At 42.4% G+C, this 12681-nt stretch overlaps 1 protein-coding gene across 1 annotated transcript; it reads right to left on the reverse strand.

The window, feature by feature from the left end:
• Nucleotides 1–456: 456 nt before the first annotated feature.
• On the reverse strand, nt 457–10962 carry LOC116397902 (basic helix-loop-helix transcription factor scleraxis). Its single transcript, XM_031873807.1, has 3 exons — nt 10577–10962; nt 10131–10347; nt 457–495 (listed from the first exon to the last, which is right to left on the reverse strand). The coding sequence occupies exons 1-3, from the start codon at nt 10960–10962 to the stop codon at nt 457–459; spliced, it is 642 nt and encodes a 213-aa protein (XP_031729667.1).
• Nucleotides 10963–12681: the final 1719 nt, after the last annotated feature.

Raw genomic sequence — 12681 nt, forward strand, 5'->3', positions numbered from 1 at the left:
GTCACATAAATATACATTTATATTTCAGTTTAAACATTAATGACACACAGATCCTATGAAAGACAAATTTGTATTCATCAAAAGCTGTGTGTTTCGATCATGTGCCATAAGTTCCTCAGACTCTGAACAAAAAGTCTTTGAACAATACAGTAAAAAGTCTCTTGTAAATGTTGTTGAAAGGTTTGTCATGGTCTTGATAAGCCTTTTAAAAGCACTGTTAGACTTTTTAGAAGTGTTTCAACACATTTGAAAGCACCCTAAAAAGTAAAACGTTCCTATAAAGTGATATAAAAAGTAAGAAAAAAAAGAAAGGAAATGCTTGGTTAAGTTCCTTAAAAAGTCCTGGAAGTGCTAAAGAAGTCCTTCAAAAGTCTTTGAGATGCATCACAAGTCTGATAAGTCTTCAAGTTGCAGTAAAATCATTGCATTTCATCCGTGTGGTTTGTGTCCTCATTGTTAACTTCTGATGGCCGTCTTCCTGTCTCTTTCTTTGTTCTGCAAGAGAGAGAAACAACATCTTACATTATTCAGGATTCAACACGAAAACACTGAAAGGAAAAGCACAGCTTAGCTTAGCTTAGCATAAAGACTACAAATGTGGGGAAACAGCTGGTGGCACATAGGTCAGCTTCAATGACATGCTAATAATTACACATTTCTTTGTTTGAGCCATTTCATCATAGTCTGTTGGTTTCCTCAGACTCCGTCTGCAAAGTTCCTAAAGTAGTACAAGTATGGGACGGCTGTCTTTGACGTCAACCTCCTTCATAGTCTCATGAAATGGCACTCCAGGAAAAAGTAGTGCATATTGTGGAAAGAGATGCGATTTCACTGCAATCAATGGCGCAGTTTATTTATATGAACTTTACTCGGGTTGATAAAGTAAATTAACCTCGACTGCAGACACATTCTGCGCAACAGCGTGCATGCTGTACATTAATTGTGGTAGCTGCTTTTATAACAGCCTGATGCATGACAGCCCCGCTTGAACTCATTTATCTGCGGTATCAGAACAGAGAGGCCTTGATTTCCCGGCTGGCGAGGAGCCTTTCTCTATCTGGCCAGGAAAATAACATCACATTTTCCCTCCTCACCTAACCTCTGCTCTGCTCCTCAGGCCATCTACCACTCGCTTCTCAAGCTACAGTCAAAGGGATTTGAACGTACACACCGTTGAGTGATACGAAACACACATCATCCCGTTCTTACTCATTACTTTTCAGGGCTTTGATTGACTCGGAGCTGGAAAATGATGTCGGGCTGTCGTAACCCAATTTGTGGTGGATTTTCATGGACAAATATGTTGAATATTCTTTTTGTAAAGTGAAAACTCATTTCAAATGGTGGTGAAAGTGCACAAAGGTGTCGGGTAAAGATTTCCCCCAGAGTGTGTGTCAGCCTCTCTTGCACTCCTGTCCTCTGCTGACTTTTCTTTCCCCTTCTCATATCGTCTCAGCTAACCCTCTCGGTTCCCCCCCCTTCCCCCCCTCGCCTTCCTCTCATCAGCCGCACACCTGTTACACATTTCCTCTCAGACCGTGCACAAGGTGTAGGTGTTTGTAAAAATCCGTTTGACTGACATCAACAAAAGGTGGGTAGGTGTTTGGAAGGGGATCAGGCGGTAATGAGAGAGTGAGATCATAGGATTTGGACAGGAATCGTCCTCCCACTGATTGAGGGGAGTGTGAGGAGACACGGGAACTATTATTGTCAATTCTTCCTCCAGCTGGAGCAGAGGATCATGATTAGAGCGCGATCATCTAGGCATGAACCATTACCATCATTTTGTTATTTTAGCTGACTCAATACACCAGAATTAATAGCAGCCACAAGACTTTTGTTTTGTGTAACTTTATGTTTTTGTCAACATATCTACCAAGTTGCAAAATGTTGATAGTGAACGTACGTAACGTAATTCAATCACAGTGTATTTGATTTGTTTTCCTACGATATCTGCTTTTGCTGAAGCATAAATCAACAGTTTTATAGTTATGTTTCGGTTTTAGGTTAAATAATGAAAAAGCCAAAAGTGACTTAAGGCATAAGGCTTAAGGCTTCTTTTCCTTACCGTAACAAAATACTTTGTTGCTTGAACTTAACTACACGCAAAACACCACAACAAAACAAATAAATAGTATATAAGTGTAATTTCTAGGGGACAGGATTGCATATTTATCTCACCACGCAGTATAAGAAATATGAACGATGGTCACTAACAAAGAGCTCAAACAATCGTTCACAGATGGGAAAAAAGGTGAATTTGTGCTTTCAGAGTAACGTCTGGTGGCTTAATGGCCCGAGGAGTGTTGTCTTCCAACACATATATACGTTCTATGTAATCGTCTATGAGTTGGGCCTCACAGTGGCAGTGCTATCACTGTGCTTTCTACTAACACAAACATATGAAACCAACAACTGGATGAGACAAGTGCAGCCATGCTCTTGTGTTTGCTGGAAGGAGCTGTGGAAAACTGGAGGTATCTATCAGGGGGAAATAAAGTACTTGAGGCAGCTTAGAGACAGTGGGTCCATGAAATAATCTCACTCAATGACGGCGCAGGACAATTGGGTCATTCACCAAATTTCATCAAATTACCATGTGAGCGCTTAGCGATAGTTGAGGAAGCACAGCTGTATAGCTGGTGTAGGCGGTTCAGCTGGAGTCGGACTGGTTCAGTCAAAACAGGAGGAGGGGGGCTGTAAGGCTGGCCTGGCAGTCAAAACAATCTCCTGAAGACTAATATGGCACGGTCGGATGACATCTCTGCTCTCTCTTTTTCTCCAAACACCCACACACACCCACACACACACACATAGACATACCACTGACTTCCCAGGGGGGAGATTTGTCCAACACTAATATGATTACCTGATGATGTTTACTTTAGATACGATATGATGATATTACCACACTGGAACAATATTGTTGTTTTATCAAGGTCTTAACTTTAATATGAAGATAGTAAACGCTCTCTTCACCGCATCTTATCAACCCTACAAATTCAAACTTTATTTTTCTTCCGAAACTCAATCCCGGCTATAAAATTCACCTATAACTGTGGATTTTCCATGCTCTCTCTCTCTCTTTCTCTCTCTCTTTTTTTCCCCCTGCATTAATCCGTTCTGTCAAATACAAACATCTAATTTAGTTCTCGGCTGCATGAAGAGAGGGATGACTGGTTGGAAAAAATAATTCCTCTTGGGTACTGGCCCGACAATCGTATAAGGAGATTGGTATTCAACCGTGAAATGAAAACTGTAATAACCCTTTAGTTTATCGACCGAAAATATGTGAATATGCGTCAGTTCCCTCAACAGAAGCTGTAATTACTCTCATGAATGATCCCCGATGAGAGGAACATAGAAACACACTGAAATAGTGCAATAATCAGACTTTTAAATCAAGCTAACTAACACACCAAATGAGCTGAAGTCATGCCATCATGTGGCTTGGATGCATCAGACATGTACTTCGTGCTCATAGTGGTTTGCTAATAAGCATCCCGGTGGCTTCTGAAAAACACTTGATTTATCTTAGATTGCCTAATCAGTTGTAATTCTCACCAGCCGGCCACACATGCGTCTAATTGTTCCCACGTTTTAATGATCTGTTATAACGGCTCCAGCGCCACTTCTTTCTGGCCAGTCTCGGGTGATTTCATTCTGCTACATTACGCACCAACCGGCACTTTATCATCAGCGCTAAGATGAGCACCCTGCAACAGCCAATACGTCATTAGCTTTTGAGATATTGTTTTAAGAAACTGCACCGTCTAAACTGGCAATTTCTGCTTTTCTCTGTGTTATAGATTTACTTTAGCTCTGCTCTTTACCAGGCTCAGATTTCTGTAGTTTTGTTTTAATTTGCTCCGTGAGCAGCCCTCTCCCTGGAGGCCCAATGACAACAGAATGATAGTTTTGCTAATAGATTTTGTTAGTTATCTGACACGACTTCTTCTGTTGGTGTTAAATTAGGGTTTAACTGCTTCCATCTGTGCTAGAAAATTACCGACGAGTCTGTGCATGACGACGGCATACAGCCATACACCAAGCCAGGCTCGCTCAGTCACGCACACACACACACACACACACAGACACACACAGACACACGTTGAACGTGGGGAAGAATACATTTGAAAACTGCCTGCAGTAAACTAGCTGCCTTCGATGCACCTCCTTAGCATAGCATGAAACGACAGACAAACAAAGCAAAGCTCTCGCTCATGAGGCACAACACATTAACCCCACGTCAACACCAGCATTATCAGTAAATGACGGCAATTTAGTTTTCATCTCTGACCTCGAAACGTCTACTTCATGCACACAAGTGACGTAACGCTTTTCCCCAGTGAAAACAGACTAATAACCAAACCACTGTAGAAACCGCAGTCATCAGCGCGCTCCTGCACATGTCCTATTTAGGCTTTCTTAAGGTGCACGGTTCATTTGATCTCTATAAAAGAAGCAAAGTGTAGTTTCACCACAGTCAAAAAAACAACTGTGGATAAATAGCGAGGTTGATTATTCCGCTGAGTCGTTGGCTATTTATCTGCCTCTCTTTCTCTCCTTCTCCATCCCTCTTTCCACAACTTCCTGCACACCATTAGTTTAGAAAGTGTTGAAAGCACAGTCGTGATCCAGCGCTCCTTTAGTGAGTAATCTTTTTCTTTTCTTTCGGTGTGGGGGGGGGGGGGTGTCTAGAAAGAAGCAATGAACTGCCGTCTGGCTGAAAAGACTAAGGAATAAAAAGAAAATCAAGGTATGAAATGCTTTTGATAAAAGTCTGTGAGTGTGTGAGTATTTCTGTGGTCATGCATGTGTGCGAGTGTGCATATTTGTCATATGCGTGGGTGTGAGTGTGTGTGTGTGTGTGTGTGTAAGCAGCGAGGGCGTTTCACAGGGAGCGGTTTCCAGGCTTCTTTAACATCACCATCAAAGCCCAACGTCAATGTGTTTCTAATAGCAGCAGCTGAATTAAACACTGGCTGAACAGGCCTCAGCAGAGGATAAATCATTTACAGAACAATTAGCTCATTTGTTGCTCTGCTCTGCACTGCCAATGACTTCCAGACACAGAGGGCCAGCCTGTGTGTGTGTGTGTGTGTGCAGTATGGATGTAAAAACTCTCACTCTCTGTCACTCACATTCGACTCAAAGTAACAATCACACAAATATATATATATATATATATATATATATATATATATATACAGACTCACTCCTCTCTCTCAACTACACAAACACACACACTCATACACACATACACGTACACACACACACACACACACACACACACACACACAAGTACAGATAAGTCAGTTTCCAATTGCATGGTGCAGTTTTAGTGCCACCATCTCTTCATACGCCCAGCTTTCCAGTCACCCACAAAAATCATCACATGAAAGAGTTTTACTGCAGCTCAGATATAAATTACAACTGTTTAAGATATTAAGAGCTGTATTCATCATTTGTTGTGCGTGCCGTTTCGCTAAATTTGCACAATTCCTTTTCATTTCTAGAAATTCCAAATAAATGAGATTCCTTCAAGTTGGAGTTAAATCAGGGTCGTGCCTTAAAATGCTTGTAAAACCCAACTGAATGTAAGCATCTCAAAAGGAATGATGGCCTTTTTACAGCAACCGCACTATAATAGTCGTAATATTTTTGCCAGATTTTTATTTTGTTTCCAAACGTATAAATTCTCTTTTAATTCATCAAATGGGCGACTTTAGATTTTTAAATATTGGAAAATGTTTGGACTTTTCATACACAGCTCGAAAAGGAAAGAGTTCAGCTGATTGCTGTTACTGGCAGATGAATCGCCATTCCTGTTTACATTTGCCATCGACTTGAATTGACCCTCTCACTGTGCTGGGCCAAAAGAAATAAGCCACAGTTGCGGACAGCGGAGGAAGCTGTAATTATGCTTCAAGCGCTATGGCCTAAAGACAACAAAGCAGACAGATCGACATATTTCTAAAAGCTTTGTTTTTGTTTTGTATATACTGTACAAACACCATGTCAATATACTTCAGTAGCAATATACTGATACTCGTAGTGCCTTCGCCAATAGCACAAATTAAATATGTATTTAAATAGCGCCGCTGATGCTCAACTGCATTTCGAGGTCATTAAAGGTGACTTCTAGCAGATGTAACGGCACTAAACAAACTGAAATCGTGCAGGTTTCCTGCCGTAGGTTAAATCCAGGCACCTGACAGTTGCACCGATCAGCAGAAGCAGAGAGGCCTAGCACAGGATATCTGCATCAATCAACCAGACAGCGCGGGGATTTGAGCAGCCCTTTGTTCACCTCGACCCTCCGTCCTCAGCCGTGTACATCTCATTTACAGATGTAGCCATCACGAGCGTCCCATGTTTTTTACGGCACTTATCAAAAGACACTAGTATGTGAAGGCTGCGCTCCAGTTTAACCATGCCAAACTGCCGGCGCTCCGCCCCGGAGCAGTTTTTTTTTTTGAAAAGCAAACTTTGTCAGGATATATGTGTGTACGCCAGAGGAGCAGCTTGGCTTCTGATCAAAAGATACCAAGTGCAAACGTCCCACAGTGTGTGGCTCCATACCGGACAACGTGAGGGGGAATACAAAATTCAAAAAAGAGTATCTAGTAGTGCAGAAGAATAGATTTGCACTATGATCACCGCACTGAAGCTGAGCAATAAAGATACTCAAAGGGACTCGCTAGAAAAGAAAAACAACTATTTCTCGTGCTTTAGGCTCACTGAGGAGCTTTTCACTGTTCCCCAATTGGCTCTAAACATCTCAAGACAAACAATGAGTCACTCTCAAAAAGAAAACCATGTCTCTCAAACTTTGGTGATTTTTGAATTGCTCTGATAAACTGAAGGATGAAGTGTTTACTCATTTATGGGTTAGAAAAAAAACCTGTCTTTAAGCTTAATAAACTATAATAAAATAGCCGTTGAATTAGCTAAACAATGTCTTGCCACAAAGATATATATTTCTCAGGACATCGCAGTGAGGAGGTTTTAATTAACTTCAATCTCTAGTATCCCATATCGTTTTCTGGAAAGTCTATACAGAATAAATCATATATCCTTCACCTGTGTAAAATGGATTTTCTCTCTGAACCGTGTGCATAAACTCACACAGTCACATTAGTATTCCACTGAATATGTAATCTGTAATAGTGTAGCCCTCTCTGTGCAGTAGTCATTACTAACAGGACTGTTTGTTTTGAAACAGTTATACTGTATACACACATAATAAGAGGAAATGAGCGTATACTTTTCTCACTTTCACCCTCTCCCACATTGGAAATAAGCATAATTGAAGCAGCTGCTCTAAGCAGACCTGACAGCTGCGATGAACCTCAATGACCATAAAAACATACAATGAGAGCACTCAGGACACAAAGTCTCATTTTACCTTCACAATCGTTTCCTCTCTGTAATCACCAGCACTGGTTCTGCCCTTTAGCCCACTTAAACACACTGTATCGTCACTTTTCCAGGGAAAATGAAATTCTCTCAGGTTCTTCCAATCAGAGTTAACCATTTATGTGCCAGGTGAGCCTGGGATCTCTTATGACTCTCCTTAAACGATACGTGTGGTGATAATCTATTTTTCTTGTCATCTGTGATAAGACCAAAACCAGCAACGAATTGATTATATGTATTGTGTGTGTGAGTGTGTGTGTGTGTGTGTGTGTGTATTAAAAACCTGATATACTAGTTACTTGGTCTTGTTGTCCAAAAACTATGAAAACAAATCAAAAATCCACACCGCTAATCTGGGTGACATGTTCCTTCATTAGGTTTATGATGGGCAGTTTATTTTGAGTCAATCCCACAAACACAGTCCTGCTGCTGTAAGTGCTAAGGCACCAAATGCGTATTAATCCGCCGCAGAAAACAGTCCCCATCCGGTCACTCCTTACACCTGTTTGAGCAATGTTTACTAAAAACTACGGTGCTCAGCAGTTGTATTAATTTACTTGAAGAAATAAATCTCTCTATATTTGTCAGCTGAACCCAGCAGGGAGGATTATTCTATGTGGTGCAGCATATAAAAGCTCTACTGAATGTACATGGGACATCTTTTCACTCCTTTTGCAGAAACCGCATCGAAGTTAAAACTTCAAAATCTTTCCCTAACTCATCGCCTGTCGGCTCACTTATTTAGGGGAATGAATCAAGGGATAACCAAGAGATGATGACTCTCACCTGGGTTCACTTAATCAGTGAAATAAAAATGAAAACAGCAAGTGTCCGGAGAACAGTCAGCGGTTACTGAGCTAATGGGAAACCGTGTGTGACTTAGGTCAAGAAAGATAAACTTAGTCAAAGTGTCCACAGTTGAAGGTTTTGACATGAGAAAGTTTCCAAATCGTTTTCTACGCAGCATGCATTTACAGGTCAGTCATGCGTCTGCAGCAGCGAGTTGACAGCAGCAGATAGTATTACACAGCTACTGACAGCGCTGACCTCCACTGGGCTGATCGATATGCAGAGAGCTGAGTGAAACCCAATGAGAAGGACGAAGAGGATGAAAATGGAGGACTTAGGGAGGACAAACTGAAGAAAAAGGAGACAGAGGAGAGAGAGAGAGAGATGGAGAGCAAGTCTGATTTGAGGCTAGTTATCTCTCAGCCGAGGGTGTCTGCGTTTCAGACGTTGAGGACGTATAGGCTTTCACTCACAAAGCTTCAGAGGGGAGGCAGGAGGGAGGGCGAGACACACACTGCTGGGACTCAGGTTATCCCCCAGCTAAAGGGTCTCTGGGTTTAGACACTGAGGAGGGTATTAGCTTTCACACACTGCTGGGGTAACGGGGGAGTCTGCCAGATGTCAGCTCCTTACCCATAAATCCTACTAAATGGGCAGCGGCTCGGTCAGAGGGGGAAGTTGAGTGGACGTCACCTCTCTATCATCTCCTGCACAGACCGGGGGTGTTTGTTGAAGTCTGAGCTGCGTTCGTACACGTTTGATTTCAGTCGGCTGATAGAAATTCTTCATTCCCCGTTACTTCTCATCAGACTGATGACTTTCTTATGCTGAGAGTGTTTTTGATTATGTCTATTTCCTGTGTTGAATCAATCAAATGTGAGTTGCACAGGATCGAGTTCTCCTTTTTCTGTATCTCTATTAAGTCGCAAACCGACAGCGCAGCAGTGGAGGAAGTGTGGAGGAAGTTTGACAACTGCTACAAAGTGTGATCTGAAATGCTATCTTTGACACTGAAATGATGAGTGTGACTATTCATTGTAGCTTGTTTTGTGGTGTGTCTATGAATTCCTGAATCGTTTACCTGTGTACAAACACATAGCTAAGTAGAACAAAATGCTGAAAATGCAGTTTTTTGTCTCCTGACGTCCATATTCAGTGGAACAAATTCATTGCCAGTTAGTCAGTTCTGCAGCAGCATGATTAAAACCTTCACATATTCAAGCTGACGTCAATACATTCTTGAAATTATACACATGGTTTTGGATAGATTTCATGGGCTCCTGGTCATGAATCTCACTCGCTGAAAACTTTAAATTCCTATTCTTAGAAAAAGAAAGAAAAACACCACAGTTGGAGGTTTTACGCAATGGTCATGCTCGTCTTCTCAGTTCACCTCGACTAACTGAAATGTCTAGTGAGTTTCAGAAAGCACCTTGAACTTTCAAGCCACCTGCTCGAGTAAAACTAACCCCCAACAGAACAATAATACGCAGTCCTTCACCCCAACAGAGGACTTTAAAAGAGGTTCTGCTTTTAATGTCCCTCAGGGCCAATCAGGTTTATAGGCACAGTCACTGATCTCAGGTCAGCTTTAAACACCAAGTTGACCCTAAAGCACTGCACAGTTTCCCCAAAAGAAGCTTCACTCTATGGTGTGATCAAGTTTCTCTGTTTTCTAATTCTGGAAAAATAATTTCAAGTGCTCTGTTTACAGGAATTGAAAGACACTAAAGAAATGTATGATAGTTATCATTGTAGTATTTATGTCATAATCAAAAGCTGTATATATTTTCCTTGATCTTTCTTTGAATGATAATTATAGCACAGTTTTGGTGGAGGTTTTACCATACATAGCATTTTTGTTTTGTTTGATTTGGCCTTTTTTCTTCCTCACTGATTCATCATTTTCATCTGCTCACCAATTTCCTCTGGTTGCTGAGGCAGAAAGTACAGATGTGCTTTGGCTGAGCTGATTGGTCAGATCCTCGGTTGGGGGAGGAGTTAACATGGAAGAACGGCGGTGAGGGAGCGTGGCACGGTTGTCCGTCATGAAGCCCCTCGCCCAGGAGCAGGACGTTCCCCAGGTGACTGATGTAGCTGCTGGCCAAACGTAGAGTCTCGATCTTCGACAGCTTCCTAATCATGAAACCAGAAGGAGATTTATGGTGTTAATTACAACACAAAATATCTAAAAAGTCTACAATAATTTGAAAAAACAATAAAGATTTTGGCCCCAAAATAAATTAAATTATGATTAAAGGTGCATGTTATCCATCGGAAAATACATATTTTGGTTCTATGACAGCAAAAGTGTAGTTCTGAGACTTTAAGAATGTGCCACAGATAAAACATCATGACTCAGTACCTGTCTGCAGGCTCGGTGGGGATGAGTGTGCGCAGTGCTGTGAATGCCGTGTTGACAGAATTGGTGCGATCTCTCTCCCGCGCGTTGGCTGCGGTCCTCTGGCGAACCTCTCCATGGGGGGGAGACCCCTGGGGGATGAGCATCCCCATCATGGTCCCTACGTCCACCCCTGCGCACCCTCCTGCACCGCACAGCTTCCTCTTCCTGTTCATCTTGATGTGAAAGGCAGATGGCGACGAGGAGGACAGGCGGAAGTTGGAGGAGCCATGCTCCTCAGAGCCCGAACCCTCGCTCCCGTTCTCGTCGTCGTCTTCGGAGAGGAGGGCGATGTCGCCGTACAAGAAGCGGCCTGCGGGAGGTGCCGAGCGCAGCATGGTGAATGTCATCTTCAACGTAACAACGCTCTGTCAGCTACTGGTCGATCCTCGTGAGACTTCCACTTGACGAGGTTTAATCAGAAGCCACTTGGCAAACTTTCTGTTGGTGTTGCTGATTAAAGGCGCCAACCCTTTAAAATTGTTACTTCACCCCCAACTTCTCTTTTAGTGATGCCAGGTGAGTCAGATGTAGCCCTTATGGTGCAGAGTTAGGCTGGGTTTAAAAAAGATCAACCAGTTGATCCTTAGTCAGTGGTCAAGAGCAACTTGACCTCAGAGCAGCTGTGTTTTTCTCTCTTGGTTCATACAAAAACACTTCACATTCCAAAAGGTCAGTTCTTCTTTCTGTTTAATCCTTTACAAGAAAGCCAAATTTAAAATGGCACGCTGATTTTGTCCTCTTTTTCTTCTTTAAACCTCTTTCTTGGTCTTTTGTTTCTATATTTGTCTGTTTCAATTCCAATAGCAAAAACTACTCCCAGTCTGTGGCAGCAGTTTTACTGTCTCTTGCTCTCTATTGGTCTCTCTCTCTCTCTCTCTCTCTCTCTCTCTCTCTCTCTCTCTCTCTCTCACAGCCTCTCTTCACGTCCTTCTCTCTCTCTGCCTCTTTGCTCCACGTGTGCCTGCTGTCTGAGTGTTTCCGTCTGCCCCTGGTCTTATAGGCGGTGGGAGGGCTGGAGGACTCCTCCGCTCCTCCCTCTGAGTGCTGAAGGTCCCTCGGCTGCTGTGTAGAAGCAGGCCAGAGAGACCGGAGGCAAGAGGCAAACCATCAGCAGGAGTTTGTTTTGGCTGCACGCTGATTTGTTTCTGGGGAAATCCACCCTAAAGCAGAACTTGCATGACCCTCGTGTGCTAGATGTGTTCGGTGACCCTTCTGAAACACATACTCCTTTCAATAAGAATATTGTGAACATATTTAGTTTGGTGGATGGTGACTTCAAATGGAAAAGAAACCTAGATACCATGTTGTCATCCAACAGGAGACAATCAAGTGTCTGAGACAACACTAATTCTAAATCGGTTTGGGTTTTCTCATATTGCTGCTGCGAATACATAAGACACAAACTCAACTCAAAGTTACTGTTTTCAGGATTCTGGATCCATTCTGCAGAGAAAAAAAACAATTTTTGCTCCAATTTTCCTGTTTTTCCACGCTGGGTGACTTTTCTTTCTAGTCCTTTTTCTAGACTTATCTGACAGAGCATGGACGTATACCATCGACAAAGATTTGCGAGAACACAAAGCGCTACTCAGTCTCCAATTGCAGCGTGTAATCCCGATCATGCACGCACCGGTCTCTCAGTCAGGTCTTCAAATTTTTTACAGCAGTTTTTGCAGCTTCCGAGCACTTGGGATCACAAGAGGTCGCTTGCCGACCAGTTTTGATTAGCAAGCTGCGACAGGACACACCCACATCTGGACAACAGGGTCATGTCCTTTTCAGAGTTGAAGTCCACATAATGCTGTTGATCCAACCGATCCTCTCACCGTTGCCTAATATATTCATATAGTATGTCGGATTTGGACACGCCTATTCTGAATGATTACCTTATTATCATTAATAATAATTATTACCATTAAATCATCTGAATCTCAAAGAGATTTGATTTGTGCTCTCTCAAATATTGTGTCGTCAACATACTTCCATAACAGAGCAGACTACCTGCGAGAGGTAAGACTGGGACTTGGGTTTGGGATCAGATGTTTTCTTAAACTATCTTGACGGCA

The sequence above is a fragment of the Anarrhichthys ocellatus genome, unplaced genomic scaffold (genome assembly GCF_004355925.1).
Source record: "Anarrhichthys ocellatus isolate YVR2014 unplaced genomic scaffold, GSC_Weel_1.0 scaffold74, whole genome shotgun sequence".
NCBI classification, from domain to species: Eukaryota; Metazoa; Chordata; class Actinopteri; order Perciformes; family Anarhichadidae; genus Anarrhichthys; species Anarrhichthys ocellatus.